Here is a 21,077-nt window from a genome sequence, read left to right on the forward strand (position 1 = left end):
CTTGGAGACCCTCGAGAGGTCGGCGTTCAGAAGAGGAAGCTGCCGTCGGTTTTTGACCCTCAGCCCCCGCTTTTTGGCGGTGAAATTTTGACAGGATCCGAAGAGACACTCGGGCGAAAGAGATCAGGATATTGCCAACCTCAGACAAACATAATGGAAGCATTTGGTTTCTCCCGCTTAACGAGCAAGAGAGCCCCTCAGGTATCCATCGAATAGCCTACCGACAAATAGCAATTATTTGCACACGAAACGAGCAAAGGGAGATTCCTGGTTTAGACATTCGAGCACATCGCATCGCAGCAGCTGGAGCCTCGCCTCCGACGGTTCTCTAAAAATTCCAGTAAAAGTGCAACATGGCGTCTACGCTGTGTTTGTTGTGAGGTCCAGTCTTTCACGATGAATCTTTCGAGTGAATCCGATGCGCGAATCCGGTTCTCACGACGCCGCCAGAAGATAACACAGACGGGCGCTTTTTGAAGCAATGAAGTGGCACCGTCGTGCTTGCAGTGGTGAAATTAGCAACGGGTGTCGAAAGAAACTTGCCTTCGTCAGTTGCCCATCCTTAGGAAATCGCTTCTGCCACATCTGCGTCCTTTGCAGTGTGGAGCATTCCGGCACCTCCCTAATCAGTAACTCTGTACAGATGCTTTAATCCGTTCCTGGTACGGGAACACGAAACAAACAAGCGGAGTTCTGGGGTCAATTCAGAACTCCTCGAAGCGTTCTGTTTACAACAAAAGGAAAAGGATGACTGAATTCCATCAACAAACTTTCTCGGTTGTCTCTCTGTTGTTGCACAAAACAACCAGGGCGCCTAAAACAGTGCCATTGTGGACCTGTGTGTGACCCTGAATGGTTGACGTGGCTCCGTCAGGGCAAGTGAAACTGGGATATATCGTCGCTCCTATGGCATAGATCCACTTCAGTAGAAAGCAATTTTTGACGAGACAAAAGACTCGGCGATTTAATGCACTTCAACAGTTCCAAAATCGCTTTTTGCGTTCGTCTGTCGTTTTTTTGACAAATCTTGAGAAATTCCGCGGTCGGAAACTACCACACTCAAATACGGCGGAACGATGATGTTCGAGTTCTCTTGAAAGCTTGAGGTCTTGAATTACTTGCAAGTCCATCCCATCAAGTCTCTCCTTTTTCGTGCTGGCACAGATCCTCACCTTTTTCAGCCTCTGAGCAACTGTTGATAATCCTTGGTTTTAATCACGCAATTTACGGAGATCATCTGCAAAGAAACGACAGCCTTTATCTTGGCTACTCTCTGCACATGAACGTTACTGGAGAATGTCTGAGTCTGTCCCTGCCATGTCTGCTTTGTGGCGATCACTGTTTCTCTGATTCCCGCTTTTTCCCGTAGAGAGCCAAGAACTCTAACTTTTCGGCTCGACCGAGGTGATCCCGAAGTGACCAGCTACCAGTACTCGCCCCTTTGGGCACTGACTTCTTTCCCTTCGGCTTTCAAAATGCTTGCTACACAGATACATGTATATTTTCCACTTAAACAATGATATATACGTACATACACACCTGAAAGTATCTCATATCGGAATTTATCTTAGATCGAGAAACTGTGCAAGTGTGCAAGCGGCGTTTGGTGGGCTTTTGAAAAAACCTGGTGTTTCCTATCCAGTGTGCGCAATTGATTGAGCGGGAAGCGAGTTCATTCCCCCTAAGCTCGCCGTTTCTTCGTTATCTCTTCATCTGTTCCCTTGCTCCTGACAAAAACAGATTCTTCGTCTGCTGAAACTCCAGAAGCAGCGATGCATGCGCGCGCGCCGCTGCTTTTAAGTCTCGACGAAGTGTCGGCTTGACTTTCAAGACGAGGCACAACATATCGGGCAGCCGTAGCGTGTCTGGCGTTCTGAAGACACGGCAAATGTAAGAAATCCCCCCGAAACTGAATTTTCGGTTGAGCAGAGCAGGTGTGTGCATTTTTACACACAGAGGCGAAGGTCTCCGTGCATGCGCCCGAGCTTTCTGTCGATTCTCCTCGTTTTTCTCCTAAACGAAAGCAAGAAGACGACCTCTGTATCGCTGCTTTCTTTCTTCACACAAATCTCGGCCCTTGCCGTCTTCAGGAAACGCCTTTCCTCGTCTTAGGTCACCCTCCAGCGTTCACGACCCACCGTCCAGTGCGACAGCGTTCTGGAGGGCGATATTGGACGGCTTCTTTTCGCGACGAACAACGGGGCTTTTTCTTTGCCTTTTGTGACACTTCTTGGATTACTTTGCCTTTCAGTTCCTCGAGTTTCCTGTGTGTCTCGCTGCTCTTGTCTTTTTATGCGGAGGCAAGCGCTCTGTTCCTTTTCCAAACTCGGCTTCCATTTGTCGCATGCAGCTGCACAGCGGTGGTCAATTCGGTGTCTCCTCTGCAGCTTCCAGTCCAACGGGACCGAACGCCCTCTCTCTTACTGACTTGTTCGCTTCTACGCAAGCGACGCCCTGAAAAGGACGACGAAGCCGCGAACACTGTGTCTATACAGGCGAACGCCTATCGAAGCTCCAATCGTCTTGTTTGATACAATGTACACATAGATCCACTTATATACACATTTCTCATCTCTGTGTATATTCACGTCTTTCTGTATATAAATATGTACATATATATGGATGCATGTGTCTTTCTTCATATGTAGGTGTGGTTTGTGTGTGAAGCCTACTGTGCTGACTTCACTGGCTCGCCTCGACCAGCCGTCATCCCTCGTTTGTTCCAGTCTCAGGCCTGCGTCGATCGCGTTTTTCGTTCGCCTTCCTCCTGAAAGGCACCTGAGTGAGCCCGAAGCCAGGACGGCGCGCAGAGACTCTCGAGCAGACTGGTCGCTGCTTTGGCCTTTCCTCTTTGTCTCTTTGGCGCAGAAGGGAGGTCGGAACGAAGAGAGGGCGCGAGAGCTTGAGGCAAGTTCAGTCCTCGAGCGAGGGAAGACAAGAGACTTTTGTGGCGGGAGAAGGAGAGCTAACACAGATAGAAACTGCGCTCCAAACTCTGACCGCACTCGAGAAGACAACGCGGACAGATCCCAGCACAAGTCGTCGACCAAGACCAGCGACGAAGGCCAAAGAAAACCCGGAGAGACAAAGCGAGAGAAAAGCGAAGACGCGACAGGGAGAGCTTGAAGTTCTAAAAACAACCATGGCACCGAAAACGTCCAAGAATCGTCCGCCAATTCCAAATCCTTATGGAGTGGATTATTCACCTACAGATCGAGCTACATGCAAGGTAAACAGACCGTCGTTGACTCATTTGACTTCTCTGTTCCTCTGCACCTTTTTTCCGGTCTCGACGCTCTTCGGTTCATGCCCCTGTCGGTCTTTCCCCCCGCCTGTGTGCCTTCACTGTCCTCTCTGGTGTCGTCTGCTTAGAAACACTCGGACCTGTCAAAAGATATTGGCAGGCACGTTGCATCCAAACAAGCTGATAAACCAAAATTCTTTCCTCCACCTCTTCACACCAGGCTTCTCCAGTTGAGCCTGGTTCTAAGCTCGACGCGCATACGGCTTCAGGCCCATTTGTTTTGAGGCAGACGCATGCATGCACATGCATGTTTCTCCTGGGGTCTCAGGGCTGTCTAGGGCGAATCGGCGATGGCTCGATTCGCTTTCTGCGCAAAGTGTGGAGTCCATGGCATGACGGTTTCGACATCCAGAAATTCCACCTCAGATGCAGCGCCACCTACGACCCCAAACTCTCCGAAATCAAAGGTAAAACGCAGATCTTTCTGAAGATGTTCTTTCCTCTCCACCTCGCTTGAGTCTTCCACACATACTCAGGATCCTGCGTCGATCTCTACACGCCCTACACATCAATACATGTATACATTTACAGAAATCTACGCATATACATAGACGTTTATCTATATATCTATCTGTCCATATATATCTCTCTCTCTATATATATATATGCATATGCATACAAATATACATATATATATATATATATATATATATATATATACGTTTAGACAGATATGTGTGCATGTATATATATATATATACATATCTTTGCGTGTATGAATAAGTGCAAATGTAGGTATTGGCTTGCATGTGACACCTGCCTTTATCTTCAGACATATCGAGATATACGGGCATGCATACGTGTGAGCACCTGCACATCTGTGTGCCTGCATCTCTCTCTGCACACAAATGTATATATATATATATATATGTATATATATGTATATATGTATATATGTATGTGTATATATGTATGTTCAGATAGGTGGGCTTGCAAGTGATTGCGGGTGTGTACGTTTTCGGGTGTAGCGGGGAAGTTTCTTCCCGGTATCGAGACTCGAGTGAGACCCGACTTGCGGCAAACGACGACTGTTTGCTTTTCTGTTCTTTGCAGGTTGGCAAGCCTTACGCTGGGACGACGTCATCAAGGTCGCAGCAAAGTTCGGCGGCAGAGTTAAGGAGAATCAGTGAGCTATGTCGTTCTCCTCTCAGCTTGTTTCTCTCTTTCTGTCTCCTCTGTCGCTACGCACCTCGCGTTTTCTGATTCGAAGACTCTCAGACTGTCTGCGCTTCGTTCTCCCCAGCGATTCAGATTTTTCGCTGGTTTCGTTCTCTTCCTTCGTCAAGCTCCTGGCATTGATTGTCTCTACGCTCTGTCACCTAATCTTTTTCTCACTCTCCCGGACCGTTCTTCCCTGTCTCGAGACGCGCAGGTCCTTCGCGTTTCTCCTGATCCAGCATCTCTAACCTTCTGCTTTTTTCTCTGTCTCAGTGTCGCTGTGTTGCGTCTGTCTGGGAGCCTCTGTCGCTGTGTTTTTTGATTTATGATTGTCTTTGTTCTGTCCCTGCACATGAACGCCCAGCCCGCTGGTGCAGGAGCACAAACGACGCTCGGAGGGGATGTGGAATCTGATCGACGCCTTGAAGGAGGTGCCGAAGAAGCAGCTGTTGGCTATTCTAGATGCAAACGAGATTTTCTACAACGAAAAAAAGATATCGGTGAGGGTTGACTTTTCGCACGAACGCAAGTGACAACCGCTCGTGAGAAGAGAAAGAATCCCCAGTCCATACTCTCTGCTGTCTTCGTTCTCTCGCGCTATCTCACTACATCGTCAGCTCGCTGCTCCGCTCTCTCTGTCGCCTTCACCCTTTGCGAATCGCGCCCTCCTCTTCTTTTCACGGAGCGTTGCTTCTCAACCTCGCTGAGACCCCCTGTCGTCTGCCGTGCGTCTCTGCGCTTTTGCGGTTTTCGGACAATCTTTTCTCTCTTCCTTTCTGCAGCGCTTCCCTCGCTCGTTGACAGATTCGAGTGTATGGAGTTGTGAGCCGGAGTCTCTCTTTTTTTCCTTTCTTCCCTGTTTTCGCAGGCTCTGGAGGCCGCCCAAATCATCGCCGACGGCGTCCTCTTTGGTCGACTTCCAAAGTGTCCACTCTGCGATACACGAGCACTCATTCAGGTACTTTGTCTCAAAAACGTTTTTGCAAACCAGACAACGCGAAGTCTGATTCCCTGTCTGACTCTCGCGAGGGACGCTTCTCTTCTTCCCTCGCCTCCGCTAAAAAGCACAACGTTCTCTCTTACCTAAATATCCAGAACGACAGAAAAAGGTCTCCACGCTCACGAGCAGATGCCGACACACAGTGCAGATCCGCATAACGAAATACACGTATATAGATGCATGTATATGTATGTAGAGGTATGTACATGCATATATGTTTATGTATGCGTACTTAGGTGAGAGGATGATTTAGGGGAACACATATAGACATATGTTTGTATATGTAGACATATATATTTATAAATCTATGCGTTTCCATATTTATGGGTGAGCAGATTGACACTAGGAAAGAAACTGCTAAAGTGACCCCCCTGATGTTTACACAGTCCGCCTCTGGCTTGTTCATCGATTGTTACCTCACGAGGAGTGTCGAATGCATTAAAACTGCATGTTGCGTGCTCTTCGGTTCCCCCTCTACAGCTCACGCGCGAGTCTATGAGTGCCAAACGTTAGCGATCCAGGAATCTTTGTTTCGCACTGCCTCCGTCTATATCTCTTCTTTTTTGTGTGTGGTGTATGAATCTTGTCGACAGGATGGAACAGACATCAGGTGTCGCGGCTACATGCAGAACTCGGCCATGCGTTGCTCCTTTCTATTTTCTCTCGCCGACCTCCTCAGACCCGAGAATCCTCCAGACAACAGCGCCACTGGAGTCGCGGAATCTGCGTTAAGTCGGACGGAACTCTTCAACTTGCCTGTGAGTTCATCGCCACAGCCATCTCGAATGATCATTCCGATCAATTCCTTCCCTTGGCCATATTGATGACCTCTTGTCCTTCCCTCTGGGGACCTCCCGCGTTCCTCAAAGGGTACGCAGGTACCTTTGGACGTATCGCAGCGCTCTGACGAGAGTCTCTGGGTATCGGTTCGCTTCATTTCTCCTTCTCGCTGGCTCTGTCTCTTTTGCCTTCTCGCGTTTCACTGCCTCTGGCTTACGTTCGCCTTCCTGTCCTTGGGGCCTCGCCTCTCTCGTTCTGCAGGCGTGCCGCTGAAGCTTGGAACTCTTCTCGTCTGGGGTGTTTGGCTTCGCGTCGAGGACCTGCTTCCTTCAGTGTCCTTTCCTTCCTCTTCCCTCTTCAGACCCCTCGCGCTGTTCTTTCAAGCAAACAGAGTGATCCCACAAGTCTTGGAAATCGAACTCGTTTGCTTCTCGTCACCTTTACCATGCGCGACTCTTGAAGTCTGACTCTTTTTCGTCCTTCGGCTCCGTCGAGTCTTTCTCGTGAACAGGAACGCGTTTGACTCCATTCATCATCGCTCTGCTGTTTCTGCGAAACCCAGTTCTTTGGCCTTCTTTCGTTGTGTCTTTGTTGCAGATCGAGGCTCAGCGCATGCCGGTCTTTCGTCAGTGGAAGCCCCCGAAAGACATTCCTGGCGCGTTCAAGCTCGGCAATCCTGTCGGTGAGAAATGAAGAGAACTGTGTTTTCTTTTCGAGTCGCCTTCGTCGCTTTTCTCTTCTCTGCCTGTCTCTTCTCGCAGAGGCTTGGTCGCTCCCTTTCTCTCTTGCCTGTCTCGTCCGATCTCTCCTGCTCGTTTTCCTGCGCGCCGGCGCCGTGAGTTTCCAAGAGACTCTCCACTTCAGAGTTGATTCGCGTCTGTGCCGTGCGGTATGCGGGCAGCCTGGTGCAAACGGAGGACGAGAAAAAGAAAAGGAGGAAAAAGGAGCGAGTGAGAGAAGAGACAGCGAGAGAAGAAGCGAGAAAAGGGGACAGAGGATGGAGACAGAAAGCGAGGAGGAAGATGCAAGGAAAAAGCAAGTCCGAGTGCGGTTGTCTTCTCTGAAGAGAACATGAAGTGCACCAGGGGCGGCAAGGTGGACCTGAACAATTTGTTCGAAAAAAAATGCCATACACAACTGAAAGAGGTTCGTCGGCTGTCTGACGTCTCTGTCGAGGAACAGGAAAGAAAATCTGTTTTCTCCCTTGTCTTTCTTTTTCCTCTTCAAGTTGTCGGGTACCTGCAAGCAAGCCAACTGTTCACGGCATCTTCAGGCTCAGCCCTGTGCTAGTCTTGTTTTGATTCTCGGCTGCGCGACGCCTTCAGCAGCAGCTAAACTCGTCTCGTGGGCGCCGTCAACCTCACACTACTTTCCCCTGTGCTCTTCTCAAGGTCACTTTCCCCTGACGTCCACGTTGCTCTTTTTCGTTCATTCTGTTGCATACTTCTGTGCGTTGTGCCTTGCCTGTCTCCAGGACAGCCACCGAAGAAGTAAGAATCGCTCTCTTTGCATGTTTCCTGTTCCGCTGCATGCCTCTTTCCTGTTCCGTTGCCTGCCTCTTTCCTGTTCCGTTGCCTGCCTGTTTCGCTGTCTCGCCAGCCACACTTCCGTCAATCTGCCATTCTCCTTTCTTCTTCTTCTTTATCTGTGTTGCTGTCTTTCAGTGCGTTTCTCTATCGCTTCGTTCGTTTCTCTGGGCACTCGTCTCTCTGCCTCTATGTTTCTCTCCATTCCCTCCACGCTTCTGTCTCTCTCTGTCATTTCCTTTTCTGTTCGTCTCTCTGCCTGTTGCTTGCCGCTGTCGACTCTTCCTCTCTGGGTCTCGTCAGTGCTCAGTGCCCTGTCTGTCTCTCTCGCGACGTCTGCTTAGATCGGTCTTCTTTTTATTCCAAGTCGATTTTCAGACAGAGTGGAAGGGCCGCAAGAGACTGGGAACTCGGCGCCGCGAGTGTTGCATGCATGCGTATCGCAGGGACGTGGTTTTTTCTTTTTCAGAGGCCATGTGAAATATGACAGTGAAGCTGAGGACGATATCCCGAAGAAGAAAGAACTCGCCGGTTTAAAATTCGCATGCATTGGATCTACAAATCCACCTCGGTAGGGCAGGAAAGTCGAGGGTCTCTCCGTTCTCTCGGATCTGAGACGGCTCGCCTCTCAGTATATTGAGGTATACTCTTCTTTTGCTGCCTCCTGTTTCTCCCTCCTTCCGTTTCTCTCTTCTTTCCTGTATCTCATTTTCTCTCTTTCCGTTTCGCTCTCGCTCGCAGTCGCCCTCACCGTCGTGAATCGCCAACTTCGTCTTGAACCTTGCTCTCTTCTTCAACTGCTTTGTCTTCGTCTTTTGTCATTGCCTGTCTTCGTCTAGTCTCGTTCTTCTCCGATTTCATCATTGTTGTCTTACCTGCTTCTCTGCTTTCTCTCTCGTGCTTCTCTCTCTCTTTGATCTTTCGTTTCTTACAGCAACGACTGCTCCACACAGAACTTGGATAAATAGAACATCGTGTTTAACTTTTTCTCTTCGCAGGCATGCACTGGCGAAGCTGGTGACTTCTCATGGCGGCATTTTCCAGTGAGTTTTTCCGCTGTGCCTTTCCCTATCTCATTTTCCGCTTTGTTTCCTGCCAGTTTGTCCCTCACTTCACCCACTTGATTTTTTTTTATTTTTCCTCGATTCGCCTGTGTATCCTTCGCTCTTGTCCCCTATTTTTTCGTTCTCTTTGTTTCCTTTTTTTTCGCTCTCTTCGCCTTGGGGGTCCTTCCACTCCTTCCCTTCCTGGAGTGGTTTCCTTCTCTCAGCCGCTCCCTCTCAGTCGTCTGCTTCGCTGTTCACGGCCCACGAACAACCAATTTCGTTCCTCTCCACCCGCTCGTTTTTCTTCATTTTTCTGATCAACGACCAGGACCCGCGCTCGTGTCTCCCTCCCCTCCCCCTCCCCCCCTTGGTGCGGTCGCCTCCGACTGTTTTTTCCTTTCTTTGCTGTTGGCCTTTTTCTCGAACTTCTTCAGAGAGAGTCTGGACAAAGACACAGATCTGCTCCTCGTCAGCGACGACGACTGGGCAGCCGCGAAGGCCTCGCAGCGGTACCGAGACGCGCAGCTGGCAGGCGTCGCGATCGTCCGAGTGAGAGAACTGCATGCGCAGATCTGTGGAGAGAAAATCGGGCACTGGAAGAGAAACTCGAAACTGCGAGCAAACGCCGCTCAGAAGAGAGCTGTGTGTGCAGGCGGACCTCGGGTAGCGAATTGCCCTGTCGAGACCGTCTGCTCGTAGACGTAATCGCTCGCGAGAGAAAGGCAGCGCATGCAGGCGTAGGAAGCCCCGCTTTGACGGCGTGGACCAGCGAGTCCAGTGTGAGGCTTCGTCGATTCTTTGCTTCTCTCCGCGCTTCACTTTCTCTGTGGAAGTTTGTGCGTCTGCGGTTCCCAGTGCAGCTTCGTGCCCGCACTCCTCTCTCGGAAAAACGTGGAACCACAGGTGACGCTCTCCGAGGCCAAGAAAGCTCTAAAGAAAGCAGAGCTTTTCGCGCAAGCTTCAAGCCTTCTACCAAAGGTAAGCGAACTCCGAACTCAAAAATCAAACCTAATCGTGATCGACAGTACATAAATATATATATATATATATATATATGTATATATATATATATTTATGTACTGTCGTGCGTCTGTGTAGATTTGCGTGTATCTGTAGATATTCATATCCTGTGGGAAGTATTCCTTTGCATCTGCGCCTGCGACCGCATGCACATGTCTGGATCCATAGGTGTCCATGTCAGCAAAAGGTATACAAATATACAAATATACAAATATACATAAATGCATATATATATATATATATATAATTATTTGTATATTTATATTTGTATATATGTATGTTCGTATGCATGTATGTATTTCGTTGTACGTGAAAGTTTGCTAAGGTCTGGGGTCCCGGTGTGTGGAGCGGGAGGCTGGAGAGGCTAGACGTCGTCGTATGTGTGAATAATTTATTCCGAGAATAAGACGAGAGCTAACATGGAGTCGCTTAAATTTCTCACCTTGTCTGCTCGTTCATGAAAAACGGAGACGTCGGCTTTTGGCAGGCTTCGTCTCCACCAGTAAGAGCGATTGGACTCTGATGCATGAGTGGTGAAACAACGTGTTGCATGCTTGGCGTTCGCTTTTCTTCCCTGCATGCAGGGCTTGCTGCTCCGTCAGCGGAAGTACGCGGCGTACTACCTCGTCGAGGGTGATCTGCTCAAGCCTTTCCCCAGGGTATCGGAAGCTCTGAAACTGCAGAAAGAGGCAGATGCTCTCACGAAGGCGAAAATGAAAGTCAAACGGCCTGCCATCAAGGCCGGCTCTGCTCTCTTGAAGGTCAGCACACTGTTGACTTTCGCTTGCATTTTATCATCGCATGCATGCACGTCTTCCTCGTCGCTCATCTCAATGAATTGCCTCCGCAGCATGACGTACAGAGATGCATGCGTTTGTGTCTGCTCCCCCTCTCTATCTGATCGTTGTATTCTTCTGACAAGATCTCCCTTCAGAATTATGGCGCTCTTCAGCGCGGTTTGTGCAGTTAGGGTCTAACCGGTTGAAGGCGGAGCAGGGCAAAAGGGATGCCTCACGACAGGCACACAGGACTTCCTGTGTTTCAGAAAAAGGTCTTGCCTGCACTTAGACACTATGCGCTCAATACGACTGATTTGCATGCACCGTTTCGTTTCTGGGGTTGTGAATGCATTCATGTGCAGTTGTCCGTCCTTCTTCACTCGTTTATTGCCTTTAGGTTGATCCTCTCTTCAGTGTGAAAGGAGGAAAGATTTACGTCGACAAACAACGCAACGCGTACAATGCGTCTACGCAGTTCACCGACATCTCCACAGGTGACGAGCGCCTGGGAACGCCGAGAAAGATGCCGAAGAAGCTTTCGAAAGGCGAACAGTGAAGGCGTAAAGAGGGAGGAACAGCATGCGCATGCACGCAGGAAATTGGGGGGTTCAAGACGCATAGCGGTGCTGGGCGTGAAGATCTTTGCATGCAGAGAGTGCATCACGCATACATCGGGACCTCGAGCTTCGAGAGCTTTTCCGTTTCTCTTTGTTTCTTGTGTCTCTCTCTCTGGAGTTTGCCTCCCGTTCTGGTCACCTCGGCGACTCTCGTTTTTCCTCTATTCTCGCTTGCGAAGGACAAGCCGCAAAGACCAAGAGAGAACATGCTTCCTCGACTCTCTTGCATGCACCCTCCCGACGGTGATAAGCGAAGGAGAGAACGTCGCTTAAAGGACTCTATAACGACTTTTCTCTCTCTAGGTGCAACTGTCGAAACATCTGTGCATGCAAAATTCGTGTCTCCAAAAACGACGGTACAAGCATGCACATATCCTACATATATGCATATATATTCATATCATAATTATGTGTATGTATATGTATACATGTATATATATGTCGAAATAGGTATGGCATATACGAGGATGCGTGCGCCTGCCTCTGTGGATTTAAATGCAAGTTTGCACGCGCTGGCTGTTTTGAGGTTCTGACGTATCCGATGCCGTTCCAGGAATCAACAAGTACTACAACTTGCAGGTGATTCAAACAAACACAACGTTTCACTTCTTTACAAGATGGGGACGCTTGGGGGCAGACGACAAGGTGACGAACGACTACCGACAATACAGTCACGGCCAGAGTCTGAAGAGTGCAATCCGTAAGAATCGGGAGAACTGGTTCCCCACTGAAATGACACTGAAGACGCCCGCAAACGCTTGAGGTCTCTTCTGTGTCGGTTTGCTTCCACTTGACCTCTGGTTAGGAAGGCGGAAACTCTTTTGCCTTAGCCTTCCTCGTGAATCTCTGAGGTCCGCGAGCAGACATGCATGTTGTGTACATCCACTGACATGTTCAAGCTGAATCCACGTGCATGCGACGGTAGCTTTTCCTCACGGTTCGTCGCTGTCGAGAACTTACGAATCAGTTGAAAGACTCAGGTCTCCCTTCTTCTTCCACTCACACTTACACGCAAAACGTACAGGCGTATATATATATATATATATGCATCTGCGTTTGTATATAATATATATATATAGATATAGATAAATGTATGCATCTGCACACATTATCGATCTGTTCAGTACATTGATATATCTGGGGTTTCGTACTGTTTGCGAGCTGTGATTACAGACGAAATGACAACTGGGGAGGCCTGAAGTCTTGAACCGTTTTGTGAGATTTGTTGTTCGTTTTTGTACAGAGGCCTTTGAGTCGAAATTCTTCGGATTGACGGGGATCGCCTTCGCCGACCGTTTCGATTCGTCGCAACAGCCTGGGAGGTAGATTTCATCTCCGTGTTTCCTCTTCCTTTTCCTCGTCCTTTCTTCGAGTCTTTGCAGCCTTCAAGAGAGTTCGAGCAGTCGCCGCTTAGCAACTATAGAAGAGCCGAACACTATCGGAAAATAAAGACAAGAATGTGACCAGGCTGCCGAATGACCATCCACCATGGGTCTGCTTTTTCTCCTTTTTCGTTTGCCTCTTTTTCTGTACGACATGCGCCTTGGACGCGCGTTCTTTCTTGTTTTTGCAGGTATGCGATTGTTGAACTTGACGGCTATCTGCACGAGGAGACGGACGAGAGCGAGAACAAGACAGATATGAACAAGGACGCCACCACCGCGGCGGACCTTCCAGTGAAGAGAGAGAAACGCGAACAGGACGCAGATGCAAGCGACAACGAACGGAAGAAGAAGAAAGTAAAAAACCAGCCCTCAAGCAGCGTCAAGTAAGCTCTTTTTCAATGGATATATATATATATATATACAATATTTATGTATACATTTGTCTTAATATATCTGGTGCCGTTATATACTGTCAGTGTATATTTGTCTATGCATCTACTTGTATATATATATATATGTACATAATATTTATTTATATATTTGAATTGACAAATAAATATATATATATATATTGTCCATCTGTGGTCGAAGTGTTCTGCTACGTTTCTTTGTAAGCTGAAGTTCGGTGGGTCTGATCGTGGTTTTTCTTTTTGTTCTTTTTTAGCGGTTCGCATGTGAGTATTGTCTGTCTGTGTTTCACTTTACTGGTTCGCTTCGTGCAGAGTAGAATCTGAAAGCTCCCTCCACCAGGCTGTCCAGGACCTGATTCAACTCATCTTCGACCGTACGAACACTGCAGCGCCCTGATCCACCAGGATAAAGCGGAGACAGAGCCCCTCGTTTCTGCCGAGATGTTTATTTCTTCTTAAGCATCTGCCCGCATATGCATCGAAAAATCTCTTCGAACAGTTTCCAGAAATCCGTCATCCAGGCCTCCTAAAACAATACTCATTCACCGATACGTATATATATATATATATATATATATATATGCGCATGTCTGACTATACGCAGAATGTGTATATTTTTGCGGCTGTGTCTCCACATAAACGTATACAACTGCGTTTTGTGTGTGTGTCTGAAGCGAAAGAGAAGAGCGAGGAGATGTTTGTTCATGAGATGTATTTCATTCTGCAGGCGGCATGGCTGTTCGAGCGTTGACGGAGCAACATTTGAATCTGGAGAGAATGCCAATTGAAAGCATTTCCAAGCGGCAGTTGAACGAAGGCTATGCGATTCTTCAGGTCCGTCCTTTCTGCGTTTCCTCGTCTTTTTATTCTCCGGTCTCCTGCTTCCCTGAGTGTGTAGCCTACCTGCGGTTCACTTCGTTTCACTCCCGTTGTCTCTTGCGTACTGGTTTGTGCTCTCTTCGCCGATCTTCTGTCTTGGTTCTTCCTATGCTTCGAACCTCGCCTTTTTTCTCCCTTCTCTTGCCTCCCCTCCAGCAGCATGGTACGCGTACTTTTTCTCTGTCATTCTCATTCTCTCTGTCTCTTTCGCATATGCATTTTCTCTCTGTCGGAAACTCTCTCGCACTCCAGGGTTCTGCTCTCCCCTCTTCCGCGTTGTCCCCCGAGCAGCCTCCTCTCTGGATCTCTCTTTCCTACCTTACACAATACGTCGTCGTCTACTTCTCTCCTTGTGTCCCTTCTTCTCTCTTTTCTTCTTCTCTCTTTTCTTCTTCCCTCTTCTCGTCTTCTCTCTTTTCGTCGTCTCTCTTTTCTTCTCTCTTTTCTTCTTCCCTCTTTTCTTCTCTCTTTTCTCTTCATCTCGTCCTCGCCACTTGCGTCTTCGCATGTTCTTTTCTGTCGTCCTCTTCTACCTTCATCTCGGTTGCGGTCGACCTCTTTCTTCAGTTGTCTCTCTCCGTTCTTCCCTCCTCTCTGTCTGTCTCAGGAGCTGCAAAGCCTCTTGCAGGAAACAGCTGAGAAGCGTTCTACGCAGATGCTCACGTGAGAGCCTTCGGCAAACGAGTCTTTCTCGGCAGACAGAGCATCCCGCAGTGTCCCTCTGCTCTGCTTTGTTTAGCTTCTCTAGCATGCGCTTTACGGCAGACTGAACTGTGGCGTTTTCGCTTCCAGACGACCGTTCTGATTCGCTTGCGAAACGCAGTCGCCTGTCTCCTCTGTCTGCCTGTCTCCTCTGTCTGCCTGTCTCTGCTGAGTATCCGTTTCACGACTGGGTGGCTGCGGAATCGACGGCCAGTGAGCTTCGCGACGCTGTTTTCACCGACAAGCCAGGGGGTTTCTCTTTTCAAAGTTTTTGTGGTTCTGCTCCTCCAATTTTGCCTTCTTCGTTCTCCAGCGTTCGCCTCGCCGATGCCACAAATCGATTCTACAATAAAATTCCTCACGTGGTAAGTGCCTCTGGAACCGCGAAAAAGTCCCGCCATCTGCCTCCATGTTACGACGAAACAAGCTCCTTCCGCGTCCGTCAATCTACATACCTATGTATACCTATATATACATATATTTACAAATGTATACAAATATATACCTATATATATATATATATACCTATATATACCTATATATGCATATCTATACCTATATATATATATATATATATATATGTAGATAGATAGATATATGTGTGTACCTGTCTTGACGTATAGAATTGAACGTTTACAACTCGGTTGATATGCGTAAGTGTAAGTTGTATTGACACATATTCCTATCCGTCTCTACATGTATGGTATAGCGGTACCTAATTTGGTTTTTTGGACTGCCGCGATCTGCATGTTTTCGTTCCCTTTGCATGCATGTGCTGGCTGCATGCGCGTGGCTGTCCGTTGAATTTCCTTTTCTCAGTTTGCCCGAAACGCAGTTCCTCCCGTCATCGATTCTCTTGCGAAACTCCGCACCAAGGTGGAAATCATGGAGCAACTTCTCGACGTAAGTTGACGGAGGACAGTGTCCTGTGCATGCAGTTTAGCGTCCGGTTTTGCACTCCATGATGCATGCAAGTTGCATTTTACCATGCATGCGCGTTTGCGTGCATTCTTGATTTTTGTCTTTGGCTGGCGCCTGCACTTTGCAGGAAGATTGGAGGGTTCTGCGTCGCCTCTCAGAGCTTCTCCACACCTATGCAAGGACCTGCTTTTTCGCATTGTTTTGTGCACTCTTGGGAAAGCTCATTTTGTGTCTTCATTGATTTCTCTGCGCGTCTATGACCGTCTGTGTTCTCGCCGCAAGACTGCAGTTTTCGACTGCATTCGTTTCGCTTTCTTCTCGCTTGTTTTCTCTTTTCGCTTCTTCTCCCTGTTCCGTCGTTCTCCCTTCTCTATACTGCGTCGATTCTCTGTGCCTTTCCTTTTACCTCTGTTCCCTTGTTCCTGTTTTTTCTCCCCACTCTCCCGTCGCTGTGTCTCCTCTCTGTGGTGTTTCTTCGTTCTGCCCTCTTTGTCTACCATCTCTCGTCTGCTCCGTCTCTCTTTTCGCTTGGTGCTGTTTCCCTGTTTTCTCAAGTTTGCCGATGTCCCGATGCCCTCTCGATGCTCTCTTTGCTGCTCTTCGCTCTGTCTCTTAGTGCTCTCGTTCAGCGTTGTTCTTCCCTTTCTGTCTCCGCTTTCTTCTCTTCGCATCTTTCTTATCTTTATCCTCGCTGGTGCGCGCAGGTGTCTGTGGCGAACTCGTTGCTGGATGGAGCGCTGAAGAACGCGAAAGACAAGCATCCGATCGACGCGCAGTACGAGCAGCTCAAGTGTAACCTCGAGGTGAGAAACAACTGCATGCGCATGCGTGCGAGGCGACTGGGGTGGCGCCGGCCCTGCCGAGTCCCAGTGGGGATCGCACGAAGGAAGACGAGGGTCGTGGCTCGACTTCCGTTCTCTTTCTCCCTTTCCTTTCTTGCATTTCTCTCGCGAGAGTTCGTTGTCAGGCTTCACGCTTCTGTCATCTGTAGAACTTCTGTCTCTTACCTCTCGTCTTATTTTCTCGTCTCTTTCAGTCTTCTTCTCTCGATATCCTCTTCCTCCTTCCCTTCGTTTCGTCCTTCTTTCTTCTTCTCTCCTTTTCTCCTATCTTCATCGTCTCTCTCCTCCGCTCTTCTCCTCCACTGTTCTTCTTCTCTTTTCTTCTCTCTTCTTCTCGTCTTCTGTTCTCTTCTCGTGCCTTCTGCTTTTATCTTCTCCTATCTTCTGTCCTTTCCTTCTCTCCGTGCGTCTCTTTGTCTGATTCACTGGTCGCCTCGTGGGTTGTTGAATCAAGTTTCTTTCTCAACAAAAGAGCGTTTCTCTTCTCCACCCTCTGCGGTCTCTGTAGCCCGTCGACGCAGCGAGTGACGACTGGAAGCTGGTCGAGAAAATGCTTAAGCGAACGCATGCACCGACGCACAACACCTGGAGCCTGAAGCTCACGCACCTCTTCAAATGCGACAGAGAAGGCGAAAGAAAAAGATTCAACGCGTCGATCAAAAACCGCATGCTTCTCTGGCATGGCTCAAGACTGGTAAACGAGTATCCTCAATCTTCAAATCCAGCATCTGAAAGAGGAAAACGAATTTCCATTAAGTCTTTGTTACTTGTTTGCATCTACGGGCGGTTCTGCATGACGGTACATGTGTGTACCTGTCTCTACAAAAAACGGAGGCGCGTGTATTTGTGTCTTCCGGTATGTCTGCACTTTTGAATGTAGTCGCCCTGCATCTTCTTCACCGTTTCTTTTGGCTGTCGAGTCGCGCTTGTCTCTGCGTTCCAGCAAAGACCTACCTCAGTGGACCGCGTAACCTGTACTCAAAGGAAACGAAAATGCATGTCGTGGTAGACCTATCTTGGATAGTACGGAGCATGCTGGTGTTCACGAGCGTTGCGTCGACGGCGCGTCTATCCGCGCATCTGCAGCAAAGACATGCTTGTGTCTGAAAGCGCGAGTCAGGAGACCGTCTTTGCTTTTGTTTTTCGCAGACCAACTGGGCAAGCATTTTGTCACAAGGACTGAAAGTCGCTCCTGCAGAGGCGCCTTCTTCAGGGTACATGTTCGACAAAGGTCTCTACTTTGCAGACCTCGTAAGTGGAGCATGCGCATGCAATGGAAAAACTCGATTGCCGTGGTTGGCAAACAGCCTCATCTGCGTGCTTTGGCTTACATCGGTGCTGCCAAAAGCGCTCGGCAGTTCGTGAGTTTCTCTTTGGTGTCGTCATCTTGACGACGTTTTCACATGCAATACATCTCTATATATACGTATATGCGTATGCATGGGTTACCTGGTTCTCCCATTGCGCCACTGGCATTCTTCCGAGTCAATGCGTTTGGTAAGGAAATGGATCCTTTCTTCCCCGTGTCTTGTTTTCAGGCGAGTAAATCGTCTCAGTACTGTTTTGCGACATCGAAGAATCCAGAGGGAATTTTGATTCTCTGCGAGGTAGCTCTTGGCAAGCCGTACGTTCGTTTGGAGGCCGACTACGAAGCGGCGAAGCACTGCGAAGAGAAAGGTACGAAGCGGAAACGTTTCAGATTTCGACGCGGCAGAATGCACATGACTCAAGAGATCAGTGCGCAGCAAAAGAGATCGGTCCACGCTCAATCTTACCATACATAATACTTTTATGAATCGAAACGCAGAAAGCACTGGACAAGCAACGACACGGAGAGGCAACTGACTCGACAAGACCTGCCTGCCTCTCTGCACTTGAGGCGCTGAACAATCCTTTTTGCTTTGTCGCAAACGTTCGACTGATGTTCTTTCTGCGGTGCGTCTCCAGGCCTGCAGAGTCTGTTCGGTGTGGGGAAGTCATGTCCAGACCCAAGAGACGAGGTCGTCCTCCCTTCCGTTGTTGACGACGAAAAAGTGATCGCACGCACAGGAAGCTGCACTGCGAATAAAACGGCCTTGGAAGAGGTGAGAGCTGCGACGTCCAGTTTTGAACTTCAGGTGAAAGCCTACCTCCGTTTGAAACGCGTTTCTCTTCAAAAGGAGAGTTCCGTGTTTCCTGCAGACTGAACCTATCGTCGGGACAACTCCACGTCTTCCTCCACTGATTGTGTCTCAAAAACAAGCTTTCTCAGGCGACGACTCGCCTGCGTTTCCTCAACGATCGAACGGCAAGCGCTGCGGGGCAGGCAGTGCGGTTCTTTGCATGCAGTCCAGCAATAAGCCGCTGTCGGCGCCACAACCTCATGGCGCGCGAAAGGCGCCCGCGGGCTAGACCTCCGTGAAACGTCTGCTGTGACCGATCCTCGAATAAAGGGTGCTTTCCAGCTTCCGTCAGTTGCACTCTTTTTCGATTCTCTCTGTGTTTTGTCAAGGCAAAGAAGGACGAGGCTGCAGGCACCGATGCCGCTCTTCTGTACAACGAATACGTCGTCTACAATCCGGTCCGTCCAAGTTTTCGACTTCCGCTCAACAATGTTGCGGGAGGCCCCTCGACGGTGCTCGCCTGGCGCGCGCAGAGGCCACAGCAATCAAAAGAGATCGATTTAGAGAGCTACAGATCTGCGGATATGTCTGCGTCTGTATCTGTGTAGTCATCCAGGCATCGATCGACTAGCTAGATGAAACAGTTGACACAAAGCATACATATTTAATATACATAAACGACAGGGATGCATACGTACGCGCGTCGATGTGAACAGTGGTGATGACGGTGTGTAAGTGCGCAGACCTAACTGTTTGTACGGACAGAAAGAGATGCATAACAGACGAGAACAGGCGCCTGTCTCCCTCTTCTGTTTCTGTCGAGAGAAAGATCCAGGCATCTGTATAGGTACAAGGAAGAGACAAAGACGCGCAGACGTAAAAGAACCGTGTCTTTTTTCTCTCCAAAAAAAGAGTGCAGACATTGTTGTTCTTTGTGTGCGAGACGCCTGCTGTCTTCTTCTCTGCAGAATCAAGTGGTTATGCGCTATGTGTTGCGCGTCAAATTCGAGTTTGCTTCGTTCAATTTGGACGACGAACTGTAGAGCTGCATGCACATGCACTGATTTGAAAAAGCTGGATGCGATCGACGTTCGACCAACCCCGAAGAGACGTGCGACGCCGCCATGTCGCCAGCTGTGTCGCCAGCAAAGGGCAAGACACAAAGACTTTGCAGGTTTCGAAAAAAATCAAGACATTCGGGAAAACGCTTGCCGAGAGACCGTTTCGCCCAGTGCATGCAAGGGCGGCATCTCGGAAAAACGAAAAAGCCGGATTTTTCTGTGTGTCTGATGGTTTCTTGGAGAGCGAAACACTGTTCTCTTCATGAGTGTTTGCGGGGTCTTGGTATCGCCTTTTTCGAACGAGAGGTGAGAAATTGGAGCTCTGAACTTTCGAGTGAGAAGAGTGCGGTGAACGCAGCCACAGCTGTGCTTCTCCTGTTTCCTGCGCCTCCTTCGCTTCTCTACGTTCAAGAGAGAGACCCTCAAAGGCTTTGTCCTTGCAAGTGTCTCCAGATCAACTGCGCTGTCTTGGCTGGTGTCAAATGCGGAGTGCAGTGTCCCGTCCGAGAGGAGAGACTTCCGGGAGTTGTGAAGTTCCGATTTTTCTGGTTCTCGAAACACGCGAGGCACGAAGCAAACGCCTTTTGGATTTCAGAAGGAAACGCGCCTTTCTCTTGAAAAACATGTTTCTTGTCGCGTCTAATCGACTGAAATCCAGTGAGAACGCCATTGCAGTCAAGCGCCGGGGGACTGCTCGAACCCCACAACTCTGTTCTCTTCGAAAAAGAGAAACTCAAGAGGAAAGGTCACGCTGGACCTGATCTCCTCACAGTCGCCTTTAAATAACAGTTGCAAATCCGAGAAATCATGGACAGCATTGATTCAGCTAAACATTCATCTGCATATATATATATATATATGAATTGATGTATGCATATGAGTAACTAAACTGCGCCTTCTCGTACTCACACGCATACACCTAGACAAGTCGAGAGATGCGAAGAAGGCGAGTAAGATACATCCGCGTACTAAAACACATACAGTCAAATATATATATATATATTTATATCTTTCTAGGAATCCGTCAGCAGCTGTGGCTGTGAAATGTGGTGTGTTGACAGCTTGCAGTTTTTTCCTCTCTGCAGACAGTGTCTATTGCAGCTGTCCAGAGTCGCTGTTGTGCCTAGAGGAAAGAGGGAAGAGAAAGCATTTGCTCCTCTTCGCAGTTTTTGATTTTTGGAGGGCATGCACCTCGAGAAATCGAGAGTGCCTTTCTCGGCGTCGCGAGTCGCCCTGAAAGAGACGAATCCAGCGTGTTTTTCACTTGCGCAGGAGAAAACGAACGTTACCAAGAGCGCATGCCACAGAGCTCACTGGGAACAGAAGATCTAAGACAGCGCTCAAAAGGATGCCTGTCTCTCCTCGTTGCAACGACGAAGAGGAGACGCAGAAAGACAAAGCGCCTCGTCCTCACCCACTTCTCCACACACACGACTACACCTCAGCATACGGAAGTATATACACAGATGCATGTTTACGTGCATACCTACTTAAAAGTATATATATATATATACATGAACACGAATTGTTATACGCAGAGATATG

At 48.6% G+C, this 21,077-nt stretch overlaps 1 protein-coding gene across 1 annotated transcript; it reads left to right on the forward strand.

Moving 5' to 3' along the window:
• Positions 1 to 3,142: 3,142 nt before the first annotated feature.
• On the forward strand, positions 3,143 to 19,514 carry TGME49_270840 (poly(ADP-ribose) polymerase catalytic domain-containing protein; the record flags this gene model as incomplete). The annotated part of the gene is made up of 29 exons (XM_002365709.1): positions 3,143 to 3,229; positions 3,573 to 3,711; positions 4,358 to 4,430; positions 4,827 to 4,962; positions 5,331 to 5,420; positions 6,056 to 6,220; positions 6,840 to 6,924; positions 7,717 to 7,732; positions 8,238 to 8,339; positions 8,767 to 8,811; positions 9,249 to 9,363; positions 9,670 to 9,792; positions 10,419 to 10,595; positions 11,011 to 11,107; positions 11,784 to 11,930; positions 12,474 to 12,552; positions 12,804 to 12,998; positions 13,338 to 13,399; positions 13,753 to 13,859; positions 14,512 to 14,567; positions 14,920 to 14,971; positions 15,426 to 15,509; positions 16,232 to 16,330; positions 16,878 to 17,063; positions 17,519 to 17,620; positions 17,908 to 18,046; positions 18,317 to 18,453; positions 18,861 to 18,929; positions 19,440 to 19,514. 29 exons carry the CDS (start codon positions 3,143 to 3,145, stop codon positions 19,512 to 19,514), a joined length of 3,039 nt encoding a protein of 1,012 aa, XP_002365750.1.
• Between the last annotated feature and the right edge of the window lie 1,563 nt (positions 19,515 to 21,077).

Source organism: Toxoplasma gondii, chromosome VIII, assembly GCF_000006565.2.
Source record: "Toxoplasma gondii ME49 chromosome VIII, whole genome shotgun sequence".
NCBI lineage: Eukaryota > Apicomplexa > Conoidasida > Eucoccidiorida > Sarcocystidae > Toxoplasma > Toxoplasma gondii.